We start from the raw sequence: 14,231 nt of genomic DNA on the forward strand, positions 1-14,231 counted from the left end.
ATCGCTGCCTTAGTACACTACTACAATCTAACCCTGGTTTGTTTGTTAGTTTGGTACAAAAAACGCCCACTTCCACTCTCAGGCTACTAGAATGGAAAAGTGTTCGGGTTTTGAGCGGACGGGTGCCGTCGGGGACTACTATCTTATATCTTTTTAGTCTTTGAAGGCCTTAGAAGAAGACGGAGAGAGGCATAAGAAGGCTTATATAGCGTTTTCAACCCTGGCTATTGTCCCATAACGCTTCAAACGGAGGCCAATTTTCTCTTTGGGAGACCAATGAGAGGTTTAGATTTTCCCTGTTCAACCCATGGCCGAGGAACCAAACTAACAAACAAACCAGTATTGAATTGTACACTACAGTAAGGTACCTACCTGCTCGCCCTAACCTCTGAAGGAGCCCGGGATGACACAGGCGGATTACCTCTAGTTACCTCTTGTTTATCATAAGGACATCACGACAAAAGGGAAGGAGCGCAAGGCTACACCACTATGGGAAGGCCTACACAGCCACAGAGGGAAGGCGGGCATGTAGTTGACAGCTTGAAAGTACCTAGTACACGGTGTATGAGAATCCCGCCTCGCCAGGCCTTGAAAGTAGTAGTGTGCTTAGTCGGTCTACTCCTTTCCAGACTTCACACTCACCCTTCTCTATTCAGAGTCAATTGGTTACTTGCAGATCCTTCTTCGCTTACTTCAACTCATCACTGCCCTCCACACGATCGAGTGCCGCAACACGGCCATCCAATGTGCCACTGTCTCCAGATTCCAGCCACAGCAGCAACCTTGCATGTTGTACGAGGTTGATGGGCTCCAATCGAAAGTTCATGTACTTGTAGCCTTCGCTGCCACACATGACGAGACCGAAATCCTCGGGGACAGTGCAGCTCTGCCAAGCATGCAGCCGGATTGACTTTTTTTCCATCTTCACAAGTCACCGCCGTCCCCTCCGCGGAAGCCGATTGATATGCAACTGTTTTGCCGCACTCAATGCCCGGGCGAGGCATGGCTGGCCAACCCCCGGCGACCCAACAACGTGTGCCTTTTGCACTTTCTACCTCGAGTGTAAGATCCGCACCAATGATATTGAGGGGCTGAAAGGCCAGGATCGAATGGACGTCTCCTTAAAGGGTTTCCACTCCCTTGAAGGCTTTCGACTGCGACATGTCGACCAAGGGGAGAAAGACTCTTCTTCAAGAGTTTACGTGCACGATGTTTTGGCATTGCAAATCGTTGGGCTTTGGTGGCCTGCACGTTTCGATGCCCAGAGCAACGGACATGCGATTTTGCCTCTTGTCGACCATGACCACTCATCTTCTTCGATGACGACAATGCTGATAAGAGCTAGAGAAATGGGTGGTGGGCTACTGGCCAGAAAGATTATTCCTGACAAGGTCAACTACCGCCTCATCAGAGAGTGGCTGCAACTTTGTCGGTCCGGACATGTATTGTGCGACGACTTCCGCGAGGCTGACGAGATCCCCGGGTTCCAAGTCATCGACTGCACCACGGGAAACATTGTGTCTTTTGCCTCCCTTTCCGGCAGTGGAGAGCAGTCACAGACGCCACCAGAATACGTCACCCTCAGTTATGTCTGGGGCCAAGGTCTCTTTGAAGGACCTGTCAAGATCAAGCACCCTTCCAACTCTCAACAACGACTGTCCCTGCCAACTTCCTTGCCATTAACCATCAGTGACACAATCCAAGTCGTCCAGCGTCTCGGGTACAGATACCTCTGGATCGACCGCTACTGCATCCCGCAGGACGACCTGCCAGCCAAGCAGATCCAGGTCAAGAACATGGGCCGCATCTACTCCCGCTCCGTGTTGACCATCATTACCGCCGCTGGCGATGGACCCGAGTATGGGCTACCGGGGGTTAGCGAGCGTCGGAGGGCCGAACAGCTTACTGTTCAGGTCGGTGCTGCTGCAGCAGGGAAGGGGATTTCCCTGGCGTTATACGAAAGGCCGAGAGCCGCCATCATGGACTCAAAGTGGCATACCCGCGGCTGGACGTACCAGGAGGGACTCCTTTCTAGGCGGAGGCTGGTGTTTACGGACCAGATGGTGTATTTTCAGTGTTATGAGATGCATGGGGACGAGGTCTTGTCGTTGCCGATTCCTGATGGCCCTAGCGGTGGGCATGGTTCTGATGTCAAGGACGGGGACAAATTTGACGAGATTCGCTGCCTCTCCCTGGACGACGAAGAGTCCAACTTTGGCTTCATCTTCCCCCGTCGAATAACGGATTGGTCCAATCCTGACACCGTTTGGGATCGAATCAAGGAATTTTGCCAAAGACAGCTTTCGTTTGATGCCGACACTCTCGATGCTGTTGCTGGTATCTTTGACAAGTATGTTGACATGTACACAGCGGATCAGTCGAACAATCACAAAGGGGACGGGATCTCCTTCTTTTACGGCATGCCCATTGCTCCTTTCCACCTGAAGGGGAATGGATCAAATCAGCAAAGGCTGTGGACTTGTGAGTTGCGGACCTTTTGGGAAACTTATGAGAACATGCCCCCGGGAAAGACAGATTCGAACCCGAAACTGCCCCTGGAAGTGGAGGTGGATGTAACGACCAGTCTCACCTACAGACTAGTTGAAAGCCTCCTCTGGTCCGATTCCTGGAGCCACTTCCGCAAGTTCGATAGTGATCCTTTACAGCTACTGCAAAAGCGGTCACACTTTCGGAGGCCGGGGTTCCCCAGCTGGGCGTGGGCGGGTTGGAAGACGTGTATAGTCGAGCGCGACATATTGTATTCCAAGATGTTCGATAGCCGCACCAAGGTTCATGTAGAGTATGAGCTTGAAGCGGACCCAAGCCTCGCACACACACCAAAGGCAACTACATGGAGGCGACTAGACTGGGAGCGAGATAACAAAGAGATCTTGGAGCTGGCACAAATTGCCGCTCACAAAATCCCGGCACGTCTGGTTATCAGGGGGACCGTGCTGGATATGAGGCTCACGTGGTGCGATGGCGAGGAGAATAACGAGGATTGGTGGAGGAAGTTTGGCAAGTGGACGGTTACGTGGCCGCAGTTTATGGAAGGGAGGTCAATTGACTTTCCGAGGGGATTGTTGGAGGATGCGGAACCCGGAAGTCATTTTAGCAAGGGGAAAGAGGTACAGGCTCTCGCCCTGATACTGGCAGGACGGGCCCTTTATGGCAAGCCAGACGGATTTCTATTGGCATTGTTGTTGAGGCCCGTGACGAGGATGTTGGATGGACGACCGGAAACAATGTATGAACGCGTTCACAAGATAAGGATTTATGTGAAATACCCAAAGTATAAAGCCAAGTGGACACCGCTGGCTGAGTTATTAAGGGAGATGGAGGTGAGGTTGTGTTGACCAGCTTACAACTAACCGACGCCGTGTCGAGGTACCGGATATCCATCAGCGGGTTCACGGCTGTATCGCTCGAGTTGATGGACTCCCTCCAGCCTCGCCATTGTGGAGATGTTGAACCTGTTCAATACCTCCCGGCCAACTCCCGAGGCTAAGCAGCTTCGGTGGTACGAAAGACGCCCGTGCGTGGCCAGAATGACCTCTCGTCTCACCCTCAGGACATTGATATTCAGCTATATCTCGTTGAATCGTCTTGCCGCTGCTCTGAATAGGGCCTTGCACATCCCTCCCAGTGTCTGTAGTTTAGCGAAAACAATACGAGATACTGTGTGTAGTACGGGCCTCATAGATACATCATGGAGCTCTAAAATCTCCCTCCCTTCAAAGACGTACCGCATCTGCTTCACCACATCAACTTGAACCTCAAAGCATCCCTACATAATTTTCCTACCTACCTTTACCTAGGAAACGTTTAGCCATGCCTCGTTCTGGAAAGATAATTGTCTTGATCACCGGTATGGGAGACCATTTGGCTACCTCGAGTGAATAACGAGACTACCTAACCACCAGGACAGGCGCAAACCAAGGCATCGGCTATGAGACAGCCAAGAATCTGGTCCACTCCTCAGCCGACTACCATGTCATTCTCGGCAGCCGCAACATCAGCAAAGGTAAGGCGGCAGTTCAGGCGCTACTACAAGCTGAAGTCGGCACCGGCGTAAAGGCAACGAAGGGTACCGCCTCCTCGGTACCTCTAGACGTGACGGACGAAGCGTCCATCGCAGCCGCAGTCGAGCGTGTGGCAGCCGACTTTGGCAGGCTCGACGTACTGGTGAACAACGCAGGCATCATCTCGACAACCGGCCCAGACGCTCCGGCGGGTCCTCGAGACCAACGTGGTCGGCGCACTGGCTGTAACTGAGGCGTTTCTCGACTTGCTGCGCATGGCTTCGGAACACAGGCCGCCGCGTTTGGTGTTTGTCAGTTCGAGCATGGGATCCATCACCCACGCGGCGGACGCGACGTCTCCGTACTACCACCCGCACGGCACCGAGTATCGCACCAGTAAGGCGGCGTTGAATATGCTTATGACTATGGTCAGTTTTCCTCCATTCCTAGGCAACTAAGGTTCCAGTGACGGGTGGTTAACTTTTCCCTATCGTCTCGCGCAGTACTCTGCTAGACTCAAGCCGGAAGGAATCCTCGTCATTGATGCGGATCCTGGACTGTGCGCCACTAACTTTACGGGTGATGCTGCGTCGCTGAGGAATAGAGGGGCGGCGGAACCGGCTGACGGGGGAAATCGAGTGGCAACGGTCGTAAAGGGTGAGAAGGATGTCGATGCTGGAAAGGTGGTTGGTGTGTACGGGGTTAGTCCGTGGTAGATCGGTCTATCCGTCGTGGGACTGCGCGGTGAGGAAAACCTGCATCAGATCGGGTTGGATTCACTGAGTGATGGCCATCGAGTTGCGTCGCTGGTTGAAGCTACTTCGGAGGTTGGTGCAAGTCGTAGGGCAGCTAATGATTCAATGCTAGCTTATAGATGGTAGAATCGGAAGAGAATATCACATACGACCATACCCACTGGAAAACTCGGGATCCCGTCCGCTCTCCCATAGATAAGCCAGTGAGGGCCAGACTAGTAGTTGGGTCGGTGACGACCAGCGAATCCCTGGTGTTGTATGTTTTTTTACTTTTTTGCATCTTTCACCCTTCTGCTCCGTATGTCTTTTGGTGATGTACTTTGTGATTGTTGCCAGTCCGTTCTGCTCCTCTCTCTTTTGCCGTGGACATGTTTGTATTGTCGTGTCGAGTGACAATATGTCCTAACCCTAACCCCAAAGTGGTGCGCACTTGCACGTGTCGCAACGAGGCCTTGCCATGTGGCGCATATTGACGAATCACTGTCGCCTCCTTGAGATTGGATGGATGTCAAGCCACAGCAAGGTTGCATGCGGCACGAGGATGATTGGTTGATAAGCAGCAGGTGGCCAAGAGGGGACAGCCTTGTCTTGGGGTGACATCGGGCGGCATGTCCAGCTTCTTTGATATCGTGGGGTCCTTGGTCCAGTGCCAGTGGGTTGGGAGGGGTCACGGTGGATGGCAGCAGTCCAGAACGTTGGGTCAGAAAAAACATTTGCATTTTTTTTAGGATGCCCTCGGGTGGTGTGTGTCGTGTGAGGGTTTTTGGAGTGTGAAAGCTTTCTTTTAGCAGCCGCCAAGTGGTGTCGCGTGTTTCGTCCGGCCTCGACTCGACTCGTGGATCGTGCACCTGCATTTTGTTTCTCAAAAAAGGTCTAGACACACCCCCTTCATCATCATCATCATCAACATCGGCTCGCAAGGTTTACTTTTTCCTCCAGTCGTCATTCGGCCTTTTCTCTTTTGGATAAGACCTGCAGTCACCGACCGCATCTTCTCACAAAGGAACCCGCCTCCTTTTCCGCCTTGCATCAATCAGTCCGTCGGATCTCCTCGAACCGGCGGCCAAGTGGAACTCTTCCCTTTTCAAAGGACCCTGAACTCCCAAGAGAAAGGCAACCAATGATGTTGATGGGGTGACACTAGACGATAACACAACACATCATCATCAACCAAACCCCTTGGAGATATAAAACCTACCTATCTATACCTCGCTACATTCCACCCTTATCTATACACTATACAATCTGTACAACCTACCTACATCTCCCACCGAAACAGCGATATTCCTGTACATACGGCATCAACCAACCAACCAACCAACCCAACGCCCCTGAGGGAAACACAACATACCCGTCCTCCCGTTCCCGTTGCCGAATCTCGGGTACTCGTCTATCTGTACCTGTCGCATCCCTACTTCTACAGGTACCCAACCAATCAACACATTCACCAACCATGCGCGGCGACACCCCCCGCGACCTCGTCGACAGCCTCACAGACGGCATCAAGGGCCTCGACGTGCGCGTGGTCGAGAACCCCGACAGCACCATTGCCAAGCGGGCGCACTATGCGCCTCCGTGGGCCGATGTCAGCATCATCGGCATCGCTGGTAGTTCGGGGTCGGGCAAGTCGACGCTGTCGCAGGCGATTGTGAAGAAGCTGAACCTGCCGTGGGTGGTGATTTTGTCCATCGACTCGTTCTACAAGAGCTTAGATGCCGAGTCGAGCAGGAAGGCGTTTATGAATGAGTATGATTTTGATTCGCCCGAGGTAAGTCTGTCTTTGAGGAAGGGTTGTAGTCTTGAAGATATGTCCTAAAACAGTGCAAAATGTCTAGGCACTGGACTTTGATGTCCTGGTAGATCGGTTGCAGGATCTCAAGGCTGGGTAAGTTTTTGAGCAATGTCATTGAGTGAGGAAGTAAAGTGAAAGTGGGCTCATTGTATCTGTCTATGCAGCAAGCGTGCAGAGATTCCGGTCTACTCGTTTGAGAGACATGCTCGCCTCGACCGGACTACCGCCATTTACTCGCCACACGTCCTCATTCTTGAGGGCATCTTTGCTCTCTACGATCCTAGGGTTCTTGAACTGCTGGATATGAAGGTACGTCTCCTTACAACTTGGCCAGGTGTAGTCAAGACATGCTAACTATTTCACTACAGATCTTCTGTGAGGCTGATGCCGACACTTGCCTTTCCCGAAGAAGTGGGTTTCCCGTCGACACTTGGTGGCCCATCGTTCATGTTCTGACAGAGTACCCCAGTTTTGCGTGATGTGAAGGATCGTGGTCGCGACGTTGATGGCATCATCAAGCAATGGTTCAACTATGTCAAGCCCAACTTTGAAAAGGTGAGCCTTTGAATCCCCCCTTTCGCAAAGAACCTCACTAACATATGCCCAGTTCGTCGACCCCCAAAGGAAGGTGGCCGACATTATCGTCCCCCGCGGTGTCGAGAACCACGTGGCTATGAGTAAGTCTAGGCCATTTTCAAACCCCTGTTTGCGTCGGTCATACTAACACCCGCCACACTTGTAGCCATGGTAACCCAATTCATCCAACAAAAACTTCTCGAAAAGTCCAAACGCCACCGCGCCGCCCTGACCCGTTTGGAATCGCAAGCGCGCCACCAGCCCTTATCCAACAAGGTCGTCCAGCTCGACCAAACCCCGCAGCTGCGCGGCATGAACACGCTCATCCACGACATCGACACGTCCAAGGAGGACTTTATCTTTTACTTCAACCGCTTCACCACCCTGCTGATCGAAAAGGCCATGGACAACATCCCCTTTGCGTCCACCACCATCACGACCCCGCTCAACCGCGAATACGCCGGTCTCCGACCGCGAGGCCAAGTCTCGGCCGTGGTCGTCCTGCGCGGCGGCGCCGCTCTAGAGGCCGGACTGAAACGGGTGCTGCCCGACTGCAAGACGGGCCGGGTCCTGATCCAGAGTAATATGCGTACGGGCGAGCCGGAACTGCATTACCTGGCGCTGCCCAAGGACATTGACCAGCACGAGGCGGTGTTGCTGCTGGATGCGCAGATGAGCAGTGGCGGATCGGCGCTGATGGCGGTGCAGGTCCTGGTGGATCATGGTGTCAAGATGGACCGGATTGTGCTGGCGACGTATAGCGCGGGCAGGTTGGGGCTGCATAGGCTGACGACGGTGTTTCCGGAGGTGACGGTGGTGGTGGGGAATGTGATTCAGGATGTGGAGGAGAGGTGGGTGGAAAAGAGGTATTTCAGGTGTTAAAAGAAGAAGAAGAAGAAGAGATGGTGATGGTCATTGATGTTGTTGTTTGCATAGTTCTTTTTTTTCCCACATACTAGGTGTTGTTGTTGTAGCATGGATCTGGCGTATATGGAATGGATGGAGTCAAGCAGGCTGTTCTGTTAAGGTTGATGATGTTGCTAGTGGTAGTGGATATGACAGCGAGATCATCCTCATGCTTTTACACTATGATTACTTCGGAAACTTTCGGAAAATGCTATGGAAGACGGACCAGGTGTTGGTTCCCTTGTGGTGGTCAACTCTGTCACCCGTTGACCCGACCCTACCCCTGATATCTGGAATATTCTGATCTCAACCCTAACCCGTTTGACATTGGACGAACTCGAAGCAGGTTCGGGACCGCCGGTATCGGGACACAAGCCAATGCTGGTTAGTCTGTTAGCTCGGTACTCTTCAGCTGAGATACTATACGAGAGCTATCCCGGATTTGTCCGAGCCCCAGGAGGACGAAACGAGATAGCCAGGGACCTTACAATTCAGTGGGCTATTAATAAAGTTCAATATGTATAGTATCCTGAATCTCGGCAAGAGTATACTAAGGTAGGATCTCACTTTAATTATGGATTGTTTGATAAAAATCGCCCAAGGAAGTTGACTCGAGGTCTTGAGCTAACAAGCACACCAGTCTTGGACTAAGCTCAATGCAGGGTGCACTTTCAGGGCAGTGACGGGGATGACAGGGGCATAACAGGGCACAACAGGGGCGGGCGTCCCGCTGTTAGTTGGGCCCCCAGTCAGATCATCCCGTCACTACTCGGAACGGACAATCAAGCGGAATGCGACAAAGATAAGACAAGACCCGACGTCAGTTCCTGAAAGAAATTCCCCGAATAAAACATACAAACGGGCTGGCTTCCATGTGAACAATTCCTTGCCTTCTTTCTTTTCCCTCAAAACTGACTGAGCCTTCTTCCCTTGCTGGCTGCACTAACATTAAACACTACACTGACCTAACACCAAGCGCCCGGACCTTATCACACACTGCCTTGGCTATTGACGTCATACCAAAGCAGCACAGCAGCAAAAAGTAAACAACAGCAGACAACCGACAGCAACACACCGTCGCCAACTGAACTCCCATACTGCAAAACAATGCTGCGCACATATCGAGTTGCGCGGGCTTCTGGCCTTCCTACAGCTCCTCCAACTTTGACTTTGACCTCGACGACAGCAACGCGACACTTGTTCACCCTACCAAAGAGTCTACAATTACGCCGTCCTGAGAAGCTCTCCCTCATCAGCCAACGCCAATTGTCAGGCAGACCACTACCGCGAACCCAGTCACGGCTCCTCAACTTTGGCTATCGCACCGCTGCTTGGTTTGGCAGCTCCATCGCATTTGTCGGCCTCAGCTTCGTCGCCTTCTTCCTCTACGATGCCTCGACCTACAGCTCCCACGCGACAAATCAGGGCGACATTACTGTCCCCAAGCTCGCCCTAAACCCGCGTCGCGGCGGTCCCAAGAACCTACCCATCCTCGAGATCTTCCTCGACGACGACGACAGCGAAGAGAAAAAGAAGCACAAGGAGAAACCCCGACTGGTCATCTTGGGTGGTGGCTGGGGCAGTGTTGCTCTGCTCAAGGAGCTCAACCCCGATGACTACCATGTCACTGTCGTCTCCCCGGCCAACTACTTCCTCTTCACGCCCATGCTGCCCTCGGCCACCGTGGGGACCCTCGAGCTCAAGTCCTTGGTAGAGCCCATCCGCAACATCATCGACCGAGTCAAGGGCCACTATGTCCGTGCCGCCGCCGAAGATGTCGACTTCTCCTCCCGCCTGGTCGAGGTATCTCAAAAGGACCCCCGTGGCAACGAAGTGCGCTTCTACGTTCCCTACGACAAGCTCGTCATTGCCGTCGGCTCCACCACCAACCCTCACGGCGTCAAGGGTCTGGAGAACTGCCACTTCCTCAAAGACATCAACGACGCCCGCCAGATCCGCAACAAGATTATCCAAAACCTCGAGCTCTCCTGCCTGCCCACCACCTCGGACGAGGAGCGCAAGCGGCTGTTGTCCTTTGTCGTCTGCGGCGGCGGTCCCACCGGTGTTGAGTTCGCCGCCGAGCTCTTCGACCTTCTCAACGAGGACCTGACCCTCCACTTCCCGCGTCTCCTGCGCAACGAGATCTCCGTCCACCTCATCCAGTCCCGCGACCACATTCTCAACACGTACGATGAAGCCGTCTCCAAGTATGCCGAGGACCGCTTCTCGCGCGACCAAGTCGACGTACTAGTCAACTCTCGCGTAGCCGAAGTCCGCCCCGAGTCCATCCTCTTCACACAGCTAGGCCCCGACGGCAAGACCACCGTGACCAAGGAGCTCCCCATGGGCTTCTGCCTCTGGTCGACGGGCGTCTCGCAAGCCGAGTTCTGCAAGCGCATCTCGCGCCAACTCGGTCCCGCCCAAACGAACCGACACGCCCTCGAGACCGACACGCACCTGCGTCTCAACGGCACACCTCTGGGCGACGTGTACGCCATTGGCGACTGCTCCACGATCCAGAACAACGTCGCCGACCACATCATCACCTTCCTCCGCAACCTCGCCTGGAAGCACGGCAAGGACCCAGAAAGCCTCGAGCTGCACTTTTCCGACTGGCGCGACGTCGCGCAGCAGATCAAGAAGCGCTTTCCACAAGCTACCGCCCACTTGAAGCGACTCGACAAGCTGTTTGAGGAATACGACAAGGACCAGAACGGCACCCTCGACTTTGGCGAGCTGCGCGAGCTGCTGAAGCAAATCGATAGCAAGCTCACCTCCCTCCCTGCCACCGCGCAGCGCGCCCACCAGCAAGGGCAGTACCTAGCGCACAAGTTCAACAAGCTTGCGCGCGCGGCGCCGGGGCTGTCGGCGAATGAGATTCACGAGGGCGATCTGGATGCGGCTGTGTACAAGGCGTTTGAGTACAGGCATCTGGGCAGTTTGGCGTATATTGGCAACAGCGCCGTGTTTGACTGGGGAGATGGATGGAACTTTTCCGGAGGGCTGTGGGCCGTTTATGCGTGGAGGAGCATTTACTTTACGCAGAGCGTGAGTTTGCGGACGAGGGTTCTTATGGCCATGGACTGGGGCAAGAGAGCGTTGTTTGGACGCGGTAAGTCTTGATCCAAGGCGATACGAAACAGTTTGAAAAATGTTGCTAACGAAGTGAATGCAGACTTGATGAGCTACTAAAGCCGACTACCATTGATCCCTTTTGCTATTTTCGGCACAATAAGAAAAGCAAGGACGTTTGGAGCTAAGCGGGAAAGCGAGCGTTTTTTCGTTTTTGGTGGCGGTTGTTGTTGTTTCTCGGGCTGTTACCTACATTCATACATTCATCTCACCTCACCTCGACCTCTTAACGAAAGTCATGATCCTTTTTTTGATTATTCATTGCGGTTCGGTTTTCTAGACGTGGGAATTGGTTGAGAGGCAGTAGTTGTTACCAAAAGCAAGTTTTAAAATTATATAGATTTCAATTAATTAATATCTTGCCACTTACTGTCTTTGTTCAATAAGAGCAATATACTCCCCCAAAGTGGTTACAGGCTTACCTGACAAGAGTAATACGATGATGCCTCGAGATAACTTGATACTTAACAAGCTGTTTCATGCGTTCAAACCTATCATGACTCATCCAAACAATCACTCCTCCAAAAAACATAGATACAACTTGATATTAATCCGTTTCTTACATTGATTCTTCCTCAAGTCCCCTTCAATCAATCACATCACTTTCAACATCCCAAGTCAAGTCAAATCTACTACCATGTATCTTTTTTCTCCATGTCCACCATAAATTTTGCCCTCAAACTTCCACACAACTTGATTTCAACTCCCATTAACCCCCCAAACCTCCCCCCACCGCCTACCACTCAACCTCAACGGGCCATCCAACCTCCCAAACCTCGCCTCCAGCCCACTGCTCGCCTCCGGCAAACACACCCACTCCCTTACGCAATCGGGGACTTCCTCCTTAATGTGACTAATGCAAATCAAGGCCTGCTCGTCCGTCAACCCATGCACCTTGACTTTACCTGCCTTGGCTTGCTCGCTATCTACCACTTCCACAGGAGCTACCGATAGACCCGCCTTCTTGGTCGTAGGAGTAGAGGCGGTAGAAGAAGAAGAAGCAAAAGTCTTGTTCTCTCCGTGCATCAAAAAAAGCATGCATTTGTCGCGGACGGCATCGTCCATCCCGCTAAACGCCTCGTCGAGGACGACGATATCGGGGTTTTTGACAATGGCGCGCAAAAAGAGAAGTAAGCGCTGGGAAGAAAAGGGTAATTCGCCGAATTGGTAATCTCTTGCCCACTTCAGATTTGCTTCTTCGTCGTCGTCTGCCTGAGCCAATTCGACGGGAGTGTGGTGCGAACGTCTGGCAAAGGATGGGTTAAGTTCGTGTGCGAACCAGGATAGAGTGGCGTCTACTTTTTCTGTTGCTTCAGGGCTAAGTTTGGGGACGGAGGAAAAAGTGTCGGCCCATGCGGATTCAAGAACGGAGCGGACGGTTAGCCGGCGAGGCATGTACTGGTGGATTTCGGGACTGGAGTGGCCGACGCGCGATTGGATGTCCCAGAAAGTTAAGGGGCGTTGACCGGATCCGGGTTCGGGCAAGCGGGACCGCCCAAAGAGTTTGATGGGGAGGGAGTAAGTCTGTGGATGGTCGGAGCAGAGCAGCGAGACGATGGTGGTTTTGCCGCTGCCGTTGGGACCGAAGACGCCCCACCGGGAGCCGCGGCGGACGGTCCAGTGGAGGCCCGAAGGCCAGTTGCCGAGAACAGTCTTGGAGCCGTAGCGGACGGTGACGCCGGACATTTCAACTAGAGGTTCTTTTTCTGCTTCCTCTTTTTCGGTCTTGGGAACAGGGGCGGAGTCGATGATGGGTGCTTGGTTGGTTGGGGAGCGGCTAAGTGCCTCGGCTAGTCCCTCCCCTTTGATACCATCCTTGGTCAAGGTGCGGCCGATGTCGATGAGAGCATGAACAGGCATTGTTTCGTCTTCAGAAAGTCCGCCCTTCCATACTCCGCGCACGTAGGCCCTCAAACCATCCAATACAATCCCACGCTCGCCCATCGCGCCCACCTGGCTGTCTGTCCGCAGATACACCAGGTGCGTGATCCACTCCGGCAAGGGATCCTGTGGTCTTGCGGCCAACACCAACCGCGGACTCTTCTTCTCCGCTAGACTTTGCAGCAAGGGACTCAAGCCCGCGACCGTAGCCGGGTCCAGTCCCATGAAGGGTTCATCCAGCAATAAAACCTCCGGGTCTTTGAAGAGGGCTCGCGCGATCCTGGCCCTGCGGCCCTGTCCGTTGGAAAGAAACGAGACGGGGAGGTCGAGAAGGGTGTCCAGCCGCAAATCAACAACCACCCGTTCAAACAACTTGTCGTCCACCTTGTAATCCCCCGGCATCGAAGTCGGGTTAAGTTCCGTGTTGCCCAACAACCAATCCTTCACCGAAAAATCCGTCTGTTCCCTGTGACTTTCGTACCGCGCAGAAATGTAACTGGACGCCGCTGCCCCTAGACCCCCGGACGTGGAAGTGGCGTCGAACCCGACATACTGAATCGCTTTGGCTGGGTTTCCTCTCAGCCGGGCGGGGACGTCTTCGGTTGAGAGGTAGGGAAAGGAGCGAGCGGTGGGCGGGAAGCAGAGGTATTGGCCGCGGAGGAGTTGCAGGAAGCTGGTCTTTCCGGATTGGGAGGGGCCGAGGATGGCCCAGTTGTGCGGAGACGAAGGATGGGAGGGGATATCGAGAGTGAGGTTGGAGAAGAGTGGTGGGTTGGGGTGGCCGTGGGAGGAAGGTTGGTGCCGGTAAAAAGTGCCGTTGGTGATGCGTATTATGGGGGGACGGACAGTGGTCCCGGGTGGTGGGAAGCGCATATTGAAGTAGGTGTTATTTGGGCAAGTAAAACTTGGATGTGCCGGACATCTCAAGTGACCATCTCAGATGAAGTCGGAGGGAATGTATAAATGACTGTGACATGACATGGTACTTGAAGAGGTTGATACATACGTAGAAGTCGGGTGTAAGAAGCGACTTCGGAGTTAATTACATAATACGCCAATACCCTGTAATGACAATGACAATGACAAGTGACGGGGACACCGGGGAGCCTGGCAGACACCCCACTACCTAGCGTCTGTCTGGGGTACGTACCGCCGCCGCCGTCCAGT

General features: G+C 53.4%; 4 protein-coding genes across 4 annotated transcripts; 3 read left to right on the forward strand and 1 right to left on the reverse strand.

The window, feature by feature from the left end:
* Positions 1-1,328: 1,328 nt before the first annotated feature.
* Positions 1,329-4,738, forward strand: B0T23DRAFT_407899 (heterokaryon incompatibility protein-domain-containing protein; the record flags this gene model as incomplete). The annotated part of the gene is made up of 4 exons (XM_062839242.1): positions 1,329-3,346; positions 3,924-4,185; positions 4,223-4,333; positions 4,526-4,738. The coding sequence occupies 4 exons, from the start codon at positions 1,329-1,331 to the stop codon at positions 4,736-4,738; spliced, it is 2,604 nt and encodes an 867-aa protein (XP_062688572.1).
* Positions 4,739-5,931: 1,193 nt separating this feature from the next.
* B0T23DRAFT_239075 (uridine kinase family-domain-containing protein) lies at positions 5,932-8,123 on the forward strand. The gene is made up of 7 exons (XM_062834010.1): positions 5,932-6,545; positions 6,613-6,662; positions 6,734-6,878; positions 6,938-6,980; positions 7,039-7,124; positions 7,177-7,246; positions 7,312-8,123. Exons 1-7 carry the CDS (start codon positions 6,231-6,233, stop codon positions 8,025-8,027), a joined length of 1,425 nt encoding a protein of 474 aa, XP_062688573.1. The 5' UTR covers positions 5,932-6,230; the 3' UTR covers positions 8,028-8,123.
* Positions 8,124-8,819: 696 nt separating this feature from the next.
* On the forward strand, positions 8,820-11,552 carry B0T23DRAFT_366126 (FAD/NAD(P)-binding domain-containing protein). The gene is made up of 2 exons (XM_062836384.1): positions 8,820-11,163; positions 11,227-11,552. The coding sequence occupies exons 1-2, from the start codon at positions 9,159-9,161 to the stop codon at positions 11,241-11,243; spliced, it is 2,022 nt and encodes a 673-aa protein (XP_062688574.1). The 5' UTR covers positions 8,820-9,158; the 3' UTR covers positions 11,244-11,552.
* Positions 11,534-14,120, reverse strand: B0T23DRAFT_388905 (P-loop containing nucleoside triphosphate hydrolase protein). The gene has a single exon (XM_062837779.1). It carries the CDS (start codon positions 13,935-13,937, stop codon positions 11,883-11,885), a length of 2,055 nt encoding a protein of 684 aa, XP_062688575.1. The 5' UTR covers positions 13,938-14,120; the 3' UTR covers positions 11,534-11,882.
* Between the last annotated feature and the right edge of the window lie 111 nt (positions 14,121-14,231).

This window comes from Neurospora hispaniola (assembly GCF_033458365.1).
Source record: "Neurospora hispaniola strain FGSC 10403 chromosome Unknown B0T23scaffold_9, whole genome shotgun sequence".
Classification (NCBI taxonomy): Eukaryota; Fungi; Ascomycota; class Sordariomycetes; order Sordariales; family Sordariaceae; genus Neurospora; species Neurospora hispaniola.